Source organism: Sorghum bicolor, chromosome 3, assembly GCF_000003195.3.
Source record: "Sorghum bicolor cultivar BTx623 chromosome 3, Sorghum_bicolor_NCBIv3, whole genome shotgun sequence".
Lineage (NCBI taxonomy): Eukaryota > Viridiplantae > Streptophyta > Magnoliopsida > Poales > Poaceae > Sorghum > Sorghum bicolor.
The window spans coordinates 15,946,463-15,957,727 of NC_012872.2; the positions used below are offsets into that span (position 1 = coordinate 15,946,463).

The window sequence follows — 11,265 nt, forward strand, 5'->3', positions numbered from 1 at the left end:
TTGACAGCAGCCAAGTGAAAAGACACTCACTGGCACCACATGCCATGTCACTGCAGCTGAGTCGGCGCTGTGCAGTCTCCGTGCCACATGTGTTTCGCTGTCCGGTGGGACCCGCTCACCGACCCCGAAACTCCACGTCACATGAACGGTCGCTAATCCCGCCACCTGCCTGTCTGTTTGTTGTTTTAACCCCCTTCTTCCCCCCCACTAATCCACTACCTTTTTACCAATTTTTTTATTTATATTATACTGTTATTACACAAGCGCCGCGCCGCTGCGAAAACCAGCAGAAAAGGAGCCAGCGAGCGGCAACAGGCAGGCAGGCAGCCTCACCAACACCTGCTGCTGCTGCTTCTGCTCACCCTCCCTCCCTCCCCTCGGCCCCTGCGTCTTTGTGCCGTCGCCATTTGCGATTTCTTTGGAGGAAAAGGGAAGCAAGCGAGGGCAGCGAGCGAGCGAGCGCGGAAAATACTCCACAGATACCACTCACCTACCGCTCCTCGCTCGTCCAGTCCGTCCACCAAGCAGAAAAAGCTTTGCAGCATACTATCTCCCTTTCCTTTTTCTCCCACCTCCGTCCGCACAGCGCGCGCACGCACGCACGCGCAGGGAGGCCCGACCGCCGCGCGCCGGGAGGAGGTCCATCTCTTTCTCTCTCCGCTGGATCCTCCGGCCTCTCGCGGCCCGGTGGAGCGGAGATCCGGCCGCGCGGGCGTCGGCTGCTTCCTCGTTGTTCTGCCGGTGAGTGAGTTGATTGGCCTGCTCTTTCCTTGGTGGAATCTTGGTGGGTTATTCTTATTCCCCCCTCTTGCCTCTGTGAGCTGTTCTTGTTCCCAGTCAGATCCAAATGCTCGTCCCCCGTTCCCTTCCTCTATCTCTCTGCCCATTCAGTTTGCTGTGGATTTTACCTGTAGCCGCAGACTCTGTCCATGGTGTGATTAGCTTCTTCTTCTTGCTCCACAGCGTTCAGGATCATGCCATTCGGCCCCCCATCTTGGGACCAAATTGAGGTTGCTAGTGCTGCATCTTGTTATTTAGAAAAAAAAAAGAACACACACCACAAAAAAATAATTCTTGATGGCTTATTTCCCACAGCCGCCACAGCCGCAAACACGATGGATGGGAACTAAATGTGGGTGCTAGCTGTTGATCCTTGCGTGTACCGGCACACGACCCGTACCGCGATCGCCATCGCCATCGCTGGAATTTATTACCCCCTGTACACACATCGGACTGGGTTGGAGCACAGCTGGGAGTAACACCTTCCCTTGCTTCCCTTCCAGCCCAAGATATTGTACTCACTTGTACTGCCCACCTTAACTGCTCCCATTTAGTCCAGGCAGCTGTCCTTCCTATGTGCATGTTCCGTGGATCCAGATTCATGCATTTGCATTTTGCTGCGTGGAGTTGGTATTTCCTGCATTGTGTGGTAGTCATTTCTTGGCCTACATGGGCAGCTAACACGTTCGTCTGTTTTTTTTTTCCTTTTCCTTTTGGTCTGTAGGAGCAAGAAGCTGGCATCCCGCCATGTCGTCGCCGATGCCCTCCCCGACTCTGAAGGATCATCTCTCCACGCCTGCAGGCCCCTTGCATCTCAAAGTATGGGAGGTCATATGCATTGCCTTGGGAGCTTTCATGGTGCTCGTCTTGTTTGTCACCGTGTGGCTCACCATCAGGAGCAAGAAGAGGGTAAGGCGGCGGGCATCCGCAAATATCCCCATCACCCAAATCCCTGCAATTTCCAAGGAAATCAAGGAGGTGAGGGTGGAGCAAGTGCCGGCAAGCGACTTTGTGGCGCATGATGGTGTCCTCCTGACGATCCAGGACAAGTCCAGCGACCGCGATTCAGACAAGGTCATGGCCCATTTGGGTGTTAGCAAATCGAGGCGTGGTGACGAGAGTCATTCGGGGTCATTTCGCTACATGGACAAGGATGCGGGATTCCAGTCAGCTGAGGAAGGCGGCTCTGGAACGTTTCGGCAGGCTTCAGCTAATGCCATAACTGCTCCTTCACCTCTGGTTGGCCTGCCCGAGTTTTCATACCTTGGTTGGGGTCACTGGTTTACGCTGAGGGATCTGGAGCTTGCTACCAATCGCTTTTCAAAGGATAACATTATTGGTGAGGGTGGATATGGTGTAGTTTATCGTGGCCAGCTGATCAATGGCTCTCCTGTTGCTGTCAAAAAGCTTCTCAACAACCTGTAAGCCCTCCTTATCTAATCTCAGTTCGTTTTTCTTCCCTGTTTGTTCTCCCCACATCTTGTCTTCCTTAGCCATCATCGTACACCAATAGTGCATCTAGTTTCTTCAATTGATGTTTTGTGAATCTATAGAGGTCAAGCTGAGAAGGAATTCAGAGTAGAAGTTGAGGCTATCGGTCATGTTCGACACAAGAACTTGGTCCGGCTTCTTGGTTATTGCGTGGAGGGTACCCAAAGGTAATTCCTATTACAACTGCAATAAGCGTGGCATTTTCTGACACCATTTCTAACTTCAAATGAATTTTTCAGGATGCTTGTCTATGAGTATGTGAACAATGGAAACCTAGAGCAATGGCTTCATGGAGCTATGAGTCAACATGGCTCCCTTACATGGGAGGCCCGCATAAAGATTCTTCTTGGGACTGCGAAAGCGTTAGTGCAAAATACACTTTAACCTTTTGTTACCATTATCTCTTGCGTTATTTTCTCAGCCCACCTTAGGATATTAACGCTGTAAAAGTTCCTTAAAGCTCATTAGTCATCATCTTTCTACATGGGGATAATTCTGTTATAGGAATTGAAGTATACCATAACACCCCTCAATTCAAAGTAACTGTAACTGAGGTTAAGCTAAAAACTTCCATTTACTATTTGCATTGCCTTAATTGTTGCTAAACTTGCATAATATGTTTTCTCCTTTCAGTTTTTTCATGTGTGAATGATCGAAATGAAAACAAGATTTTTTTTATATATTTGTCCACAGGCTTGCTTACTTGCATGAGGCAATTGAACCCAAAGTTGTGCACCGTGATATCAAATCCAGCAATATTTTGATTGATGATGAGTTCGAGTCCAAAGTATCAGATTTCGGTTTAGCCAAGCTTCTTGGTGCTGGAAAGAGTCATGTAACCACTAGGGTTATGGGTACCTTTGGGTATGTTCCACTATTCGTAAACATGGTTTCCATGAAATTATGTTAGTACAAGGTTATGATGGTGTGCATTGACTCACTGTAGGTATGTGGCACCAGAGTATGCAAACACTGGACTCTTGAATGAAAAGAGTGACATTTACAGCTTTGGAGTTGTTCTCCTAGAAGCAATTACCGGAAGGGATCCTGTTGACTATGGCCGCCCACCAAACGAGGTATTGATAAATTGGCCAATATTCTTTGCTTTAGTGCTAACCTATATGTTAGACCTTGCTTGTGTAGTTAGATATGATTAAGTTTGAAGCATTAGGAGACATCTCACCAAATTGAGTGATACTCAAAAGTTCTGTTCTGTTTCTGTTGGCACTGGAATGCTTTGTGTTGGCTAACGAAATCGCTCTATACATCCAGTACATAGTTCATTTTGTGGCTGCCTGTGGATCATTCATTCCTTCTCATAATTCATAAGAGAACGTTCATGACAGAATGTAATGTTGACTAGATTCAGTATTTGCTGTTTCCTTGATGTGAACCTTTTGATCAACCTGCTCCCATTTTTTGCTTACTAAAGCATGTGCATGATGCTTGACATAAAAGGCATTTTTTTATTTAGAAAAAAGACATAAAAGGCAATAAGAGCTTACTGTTGAAATGGTTGTTGGTGTGTTCCTTTAAGAATTTTCTAACAACACTTTGTGGTTGGTCGTGTATAAAATATGCATTGTGTCCATCCATATTGCTTGTTCGAACTGATAGCTTTGCCACTGTTTTACATAATTGGCTTTAATTTATTCAGATGAAGTGGTTGGCTATCCTAGAATTGGAAAAGCTACTGGCAGTGTCATTAGTTGTGTCAGCCTTCCAGATCATCGTAGCTAATACAAATCTCAAGGGCCAATTTATATCAACTATTTTCTTGATACAACCAGCCTAAACTAGTAACGCTTCCATATGTTGCGATCAGTAACCATTCTTTAATGGATATATTATGTCGTTTAGAGGTCATAATAGTATATGCGTAAATAGCACAACCACTAAAGTGTTGTCCACAATTTGTGTAAGAACTTAACAATGGCCATATCTGTTTGACCTCCATGATGCTAGTTGACTGGTATCTTAACAAGTGTTGTTTCATGAAAATAGGAAATGGTATCTTCCATTTCTCTAGCTGAACATATTTTTGCCACTTGCAGGTGAATCTAGTTGACTGGCTAAAAATGATGGTTGCCAGCAGGCGGTCAGAAGAAGTAGTGGATCCCACCATAGAGACACGACCTTCGACGAGAGCTCTAAAGCGTGCACTTTTGACAGCTCTGAGGTGTGTGGATCCAGACTCAGAGAAGAGACCAAAGATGGGTCAAGTTGTCCGGATGCTGGAATCAGATGATCCAATTCCTCGAGGGGTATGTCCTAGCAAAAGCAAAAATAAAAAAATAAACAAAAATCCTTGTTTAGTTCATAGTTCATACACTACCTACTTCAACCTTCATACTGAAAATATATATTCTCGCAAGCAGGACAGAAGATCTAAGCACCACCGTGGAGGGAGCACAGAAATGGATTCGCAAAGGGACAACTCTGACACGGAGAAGAGCGATAATCCAGATTCGAAACCTAGCAGGAGCAGAGCATCCTCGTCCAAATGAGCACACCAGCATTTCACCTATTACAGTCTTCAGTACATTGCATGGACCAGACTACTTCCGTTTTACATTGCTGACGAATTGGTAACTGAAAGCTCTGAAGCTTGAATACACCGAGCTGAAGAAAGATCTACTTTTCTTTTCTTTTTTGTTGTAACGATTTATGATTTATTTGTAGAGAAGGTATTGGTTTTTTTACTTATCAATGTGTGCTTACCGGTGATCTTGACAATTGCTGCTGTAAGTTTTTAACATTGTGTACAGGCGTAGCATCATGAATACTGGCGGAATCCCCGTAATATTTGTAATGATAATGTTTCAGTTGAAAGCCTCTCTCTCATTTGAGCTATTGATACATGATCAATTTACCCAGAACAATCATATAAAAGAAAAAAAACAAAGAGGTCTCCAGTGCAATACTACTAGATGTCTTTAGTTGAATCATGTCTCAACGAGGGAAGTTGAGCTGCTTATCAGATGAATCTATCAGTTATTTAGCAGTGTTTTTTTTCTCATGATAAATCAGCCGAATCTGTCAGCCATTCAACAGTGTTTTTTTCTCACAATAAATCAGCGAACAATATTTTTTGTCATAGCTTATTAGCCAAACGAATACTTTTTGTCATAGCTTATTAGCCAAACGAATAGATACGTAACTTTTCTAGATTTTAATTAGCCCCTAACCTAATTGCTAGGAGAAAATTAATTATAGTGTTTAATTTTTTGGAAACGAAATTTTGGAAGACCACAAACAAGGTTTAAAATTCTATTTTCGAATAAACCTACAAAGCTTCAAAATTAAATTCCTTATAAACTCAGCTTGGGCTCAATCTCGGCCCAAACCTCCGCTTCTTTTTTTTTTCATTTATCAGCCCATGTTTACTATCGGCTTTAAGCCCATGTTTACTTTCTAGCCCAACCTTGACGGCTGCTCCAGCCTGTCATTCCCTCTCTATCTCAAACTAACATACGGGTCCACGTGTCATCGTTGTCTTCCCCTCTCTCCATCTGTCACTCACGTTGATGTGCATCCGCCACAAAAAAAAATGATGGTTTGTTTTTTTTTGTCTAAATACTCATATTTAGCTAGGAGGCTGAAGTTGCTCGTGTATTTAAAACATGTGTCCTTAGGAATCACCAGATCCATGTTAGAAACAAGCGTGCAGTGCAGTACGATGTGCCCGTCCTATGGGCCATGGGCCCGTGGCCGTCCGAGAGAACAATTTTTGTTGTTGTTGTGTTGCATATTGATACGCTAGCTAATATTTCCTCCATCCACAAATGAATGTAATTAGCTCAAGTTGATTAAATTTATAGTAAATAGTATTAGTATTTATGCTTCAAATAAATTTATTATAAATATATATATATATATATTCTATATAACTAATTTAATCATACTATTTTGTCTCACGAGTGTTAGTGTTCTTTTTATATAATATTAGTCAAAGTTTAAATTTTTTGATTTCTCGAAATGTGAGAATTATATCTCTTTTGTTGACGGAGGAAATGGAATTCAGTTTGGTTAGGACATCGAGTGCGGGAGCTGCTCCTGTCCTGCCTTGTTTTGCATTACATGCTTTTCGGTTACACCAACAGCAAAGAGGATCTGCACATAGGAAGCCAAGTGCTGTATTTTTGCATTCCAAAAGAGATATACACCTACTTTGCAGTAACAGAGCAGCGGATCTGCACATAGGAAGCCAAGTGCTGCGTTTTTGCATTCCAAAAGAGACCAAACAGTTGGTATCATCCATCCATGATCCCTCGCACACCATTTTCTAGAACAGGTTGATGACAGACACACAAAGCAGGGGACAGCGCTTACAACAATACACAGCCGCATGGCAAAGCTCTTCTCGGCGCCAAGACTTAAAACAGTCTTGACACAGCAACGCAACGCAACGCAACGCTCCACAAGACGGTCTCTTCTTCCTCAACCCAAAGTCGTCACGTCGCACACAGGACCATGGCCATCTTTGGTGATGAGGAATCACAGTCCAGATCGCTCTGCTGCTGCTGCTGCTGCTGCTGCAGCGGGGGAGGCCGGCGAGGCAGCGGGGCGGTTGCCGGGCCGGCTGTGCAGCAAGGGGCTCAGGGCCTTGACCACGATGCTCATGTTGGGACGGAATTCACCCTCGTATTGCACGCACAGGGCGGCCACAGCAGCCATCTGGTGTACATACAAAACCAGAAAAAATGGATAACATGGTAAGAATCATATCTTTTGTCCATCCAAGCTACGTATTATAAAAAATGTAGTACTCTTTTGCAGTGCTATCGGAGCTGGATTAAGTGTTATGTTGTGAAATTCTACTTTCAGGTTTACATGGAAATAAGATTAATTCCTTAACTTGGTAACAGGATATATTTACCTTGGCTACAGCCTTTGGAGGGTATTCATCTCCGAGCCTTGGATCCACGCATTGCTTCACCTTGTCTTCACTAAGCCTCGGTGTAGCCTTCATATATATAACCAAGAATTTAGTTGCTTTGTTGGCTTCATGCCTTTCGTCCTTGTCAAAAACATTGAAAAAAAAAATCCCAGGTAAATGGAAAGGCGCATACCCATGTCACAAGGCTCTGCTGGCCACGGGGCAGTGTGTGGTCAACTGGCTTGCGACCGGTTAAAAGCTCCAACAGCACAACTCCAAAGCTGTAAACATCACTCTTGGTGCTAAGCTGTCCAGTCATGGCATATCTGAAAACCCCCAAGGAAAAAGGGTAAGAGAGTGTTCCCAAATCCTAACTGAAAAATGAAAGCACATTTGGGATGCATTGCATACTCTGGTGCATGGTAGCCAAAGGTGCCAAGAACACGAGTAGAGTGGAGGCGCGCAGCCATGTCAGGGGACTGGTTTGAGATGTCAAAGTCCCCGATCTTGGCAACGTCATTGTCAAAGAGCAGTATGTTGCTGGACTTGATGTCGCGGTGGACCACTCGAGAGTCCGCCTTCTCGTGGAGGAACTCGAGCCCACGAGCTGCACTTACGGCAATCCTCGCTCGCTGCATCCATGACAGGACTGGCCCTGGCTGAGCTCCCTTGACACCCTTTTTACCTGTGGACATGGATCAGGCACACATCAGCCCAAACTCAACAGACTTGATTGAGGCATCAGCGATAGGTTCATAGTAGTTATCAAGGGAGCAACTGCGAATGGTATCTTATGGAACTAGATAAATGTTTTCACAAGCAATGACAATGATAAAAACATTAAGCTTATGGAAGGAGATGGAAGACTTGCTCCCTACCATGGAGGATATCATGCAATGATCCCCTTGTTGCATACTCATAAGCAAGAACGCGGGTGATCCCTTCAGCGCAGTATCCAACGAGTTGGACAACATTCTCATGCTTCAATCTTGAGACAGCTGAAACCTGCAGAGGAAATGGGAGTGAGAACTGTACTGTAGCATCTGGACGAGGAAACATTATATGAGAGAAGTAAAGGTGGCACCACCTGCACAAGGAATTCTTGATCAGGCTGTTTGCTGGAGTCAAGCTTCTTCACTGCAGATTTCGTCCCATCTTTCAGCACACCGAAATAGACTCTGGCATACGAGCCCTCACCAATGAGGGCATCACTGCTGAAGTTCTTTGTAATTTCCTTCAACTCTTCCAGATGAATGGGCGGTACTGCAATTGGCTGATCTCTGCCTGTGGGGATGACAGGGATTGGGGCTGGGGGCCGGCTAGGTCCAAAGTTATCAACTGCATAGGGGAAAAAATGATATGTGCTAAGCAAACCCCTTTTGTGGTACTAGTAAGCATGATGAATGTTTGCTTAACTTCACTCATATATATATATATATATATCTTTATGTTTCCATGGAACCAAAGCCGGAAAATAACTAAAATAGTATCTTGTATGTTCAGTGGAACAGGATTTTTGTACCACAGGGTACACAAGAAAACCCTTAGTACCACCACAGTCAAAATAGTTGGCAATCACAATGCAGAGTTCAGTATTCAGCAATCAATTCACTCGGCTCTTCTGGATCCATAATTTGACACACCAGGACAGGTTTTCAGTGAAGTATAGTCGTGTCAAAAACTATATCTAATAAGGATACAGAAATTCACTCAAAGAAGTAATAAGGATTCAGGAGAGACAAAACAGAGATCATACGTAAAACCTCATGTTCATGAAGAATTGTTAGCATGCTGGTTCTATAGAATAGCTTTTCTTAGCAAAATAATGCAATGCAATGAGGACGACGACTGTAAATATGAAAGGAAAATAACGTTGTTCGGATAATGCAATGATAATCATGTTTATGTCAATGTAATAACAAATTTAGGTGGACGACCGAGTACAGTTGACTGGCATGTTTATTATTTGTCCCCTTTCTTTAAGAAAGGCAGAAAGCTGGTTAAGCTAATGTCAAACAGGTAGGTAGTTGCATTTCTTATGCCAAAGAATTTTCTGCGAACATAATTAATTGTTGGAAGATAAACAGAACACCATCCCCTTTGCATTGTTCGATCAGGTAGTGGCATCCACATTTTGTGAAAATCAATGCCTTGATTGTATCACACAATAATTACCATTTTTTTACTGAAATTCACAAATTAGTCGTTGTTACCATGACAAGAAATGATGAGAAGAAGAGAAAGAGAGAAGTGGCAACCTTGAGCAGGGATAGGAACGTAGGCATCGTCATGCTTCTTCCTCCTGCCAATGTCGTCGTCATCGGCCACGCAGCAGCATGAAAAGCACCCCATGGCTGGCTCCCTAACCCTGCATAACACATAGACATTTACATGATGACTCCTGTGAACCAAGAACGCGCCAAACATTTGCATTTCACACATTTATTGAAAACTGTCTGCATGTCCCCTCCACGCACAGAAAAAAAACATCGATCGATTTCAGAATGTCTCGCGGTAATATTTGTAAGATATGTCATTTGCGTACTGGCGCTGAAAAAAACCAAGAAGATAGAGATGGACTGACGGAATTTGCCATGCGAATATGCGATGAATTTAATCAGAGTTTTTCTTTGTCAGCACCAATCAGTAGGAAAACGTACGATGAGACGAAAGGCAAGGAAGTAAAGAGGGGTGATCGTCCTTGAGCTCTATCACCGTTTCAAGAACCAGACTGACGGTTACCATCTACTAATCCGGCGAGATCGAGGATCTAGAGCTGAAGCCGGCGGCGACCAATTTCTTAACAAGCACGAACAAGGAGGGTAGAGAACAACCCAAAAGTCTTGAGAGAAAAGGACAAATAAAATCCGACGGAGTTCACCAGTTGGCATGTGCGATTTAAAATTTCGAGTACATGCCACGCCAATTATATTATACAGTATTATACAAGAAAAAAAAAAGAAAAGAAAAGCAAGCGATAACTACCTGAATTCCTTCTTCTCCGACCTTTGATTGATCTTGGAGAGGGAGCGAGAATCGTAGTACTGGATGGAAGGATGGGATCAAGAACAATGCGAGGGGAGTGCTGTGGTGCTGCTGGAGAGAGGAGGAGGGGATGAGAAGGAGAAGGAGGAGGAGGAGGAAGAGGAAGGGACACGACGCGGAGGGTCTCCCTCGCCGCCCTTCCTTCCCCTTCTTCTCCTCTGTTGTGGGGTTGCCTGGCTCCTGCTTTACTTGTTGCCGTTTCCGTTCGTTTTTATTAAAAATCCCCGTTCCCGTCCCGTCCGTCCGTCCGTCCCTTCCTTCCTTTGCCGAGGCTTCCACCACCGCTCGCCAATTGGAGTGCACTCCGCTCGTTTTGCTATTCTTGTCTCACCTCACCTGCTATGACCGTATACATACATGCAACGTTTACTACTGCTGATCTGGCACCTGCCCACCTGCTGTCGTGGATGGATGTACCAACACAACTCCAGCCTTCCATCTATATATACAGAGTAAGGTCTTGTTTAGCTGTGAAAAATTTAGATTTTGATACTATAGCACTTTCGGAAAACCATCTGAGAGTGCTGAGTTATGGTTTATTTTGGAAGATGGCATCCTCACTTCCATCCGTGTGAAATCTTAAATAAGGATCTTATTTTCTTGTTTTGAAACTTAAGGGCCCATGTTTGGGACTCATCCATTGACACAAAAGAGTGTACCTATGGTTCAAAAAAGGTTTTTTAATATTTAGTGATATATACTTTTAGTTCAACAATGCTAGTTATAATACCCTCGTCCGGTCGTCCTGTCCTAACATGAAGATCGTGGTCTTCCTATATTTTCCATTAGCGATGAAATGAATGTACGGATATGGGACCCATCTTATCTAGGCTATTCTTAGATTTTTTTAAACAAATAAAGTCTAACAATGTGTTGTCTGGTTTGTTAAAATAGCAAGTTTATTATTCCCAAAACTTTCGCTTGCTATAGATAGCAACACCGTCATCATAGGCTATCCTATACAAAGGCTGTTATGGAACTCTACGCTTTAGGTGGGTTTTTTATTTTACAAAATGGCTAAATCTTATATTTTATAATATAATTTTATCTAGTCTCTTAGAGATGCTCCT

The 11,265-nt window shown here is 43.7% G+C and overlaps 2 protein-coding genes across 2 annotated transcripts; one reads left to right on the top strand and one right to left on the bottom strand.

Annotated features, from left to right (window-relative positions):
- On the top strand, positions 325–5,126 carry LOC8060368 (probable receptor-like protein kinase At5g18500). Its single transcript, XM_002455514.2, has 8 exons — positions 325–741; positions 1,505–2,201; positions 2,334–2,438; positions 2,511–2,633; positions 2,965–3,135; positions 3,218–3,347; positions 4,326–4,535; positions 4,650–5,126. Exons 2-8 carry the CDS (start codon positions 1,528–1,530, stop codon positions 4,776–4,778), a joined length of 1,542 nt encoding a protein of 513 aa, XP_002455559.1. The 5' UTR covers positions 325–741; positions 1,505–1,527; the 3' UTR covers positions 4,779–5,126.
- On the bottom strand, positions 6,392–10,371 carry LOC8060369 (pto-interacting protein 1). Its single transcript, XM_002457719.2, has 8 exons — positions 10,136–10,371; positions 9,409–9,518; positions 8,238–8,488; positions 8,029–8,155; positions 7,562–7,835; positions 7,344–7,476; positions 7,151–7,237; positions 6,392–6,948 (listed from the first exon to the last, which is right to left on the bottom strand). Exons 2-8 carry the CDS (start codon positions 9,500–9,502, stop codon positions 6,769–6,771), a joined length of 1,146 nt encoding a protein of 381 aa, XP_002457764.1. The 5' UTR covers positions 9,503–9,518; positions 10,136–10,371; the 3' UTR covers positions 6,392–6,768.

Bases quoted from the DNA above. Each gene is read 5' to 3' on its own strand.
- LOC8060368 (XM_002455514.2), top strand. From the start codon at position 1,528: ATGTCGTCGCCGATGCCCTCCCCGACTCTGAAGGATCATCTCTCCACG. The intron at 3,348-4,325 runs GTATTGATAAAT...TGCCACTTGCAG, and splicing joins ATGGCCGCCCACCAAACGAG to GTGAATCTAGTTGACTGGCT. The intron at 4,536-4,649 runs GTATGTCCTAGC...TCTCGCAAGCAG, and splicing joins ATGATCCAATTCCTCGAGGG to GACAGAAGATCTAAGCACCA.
- LOC8060369 (XM_002457719.2), bottom strand. From the start codon at position 9,502: ATGGGGTGCTTTTCATGCTGCTGCGTGGCCGATGACGACGACATTGGC. The intron at 8,489-9,408 runs GTTGCCACTTCT...TCCCCTATGCAG, and splicing joins CGTTCCTATCCCTGCTCAAG to TTGATAACTTTGGACCTAGC. The intron at 7,238-7,343 runs GTATGCGCCTTT...ATATATATGAAG, and splicing joins AGCAGAGCCTTGTGACATGG to GCTACACCGAGGCTTAGTGA.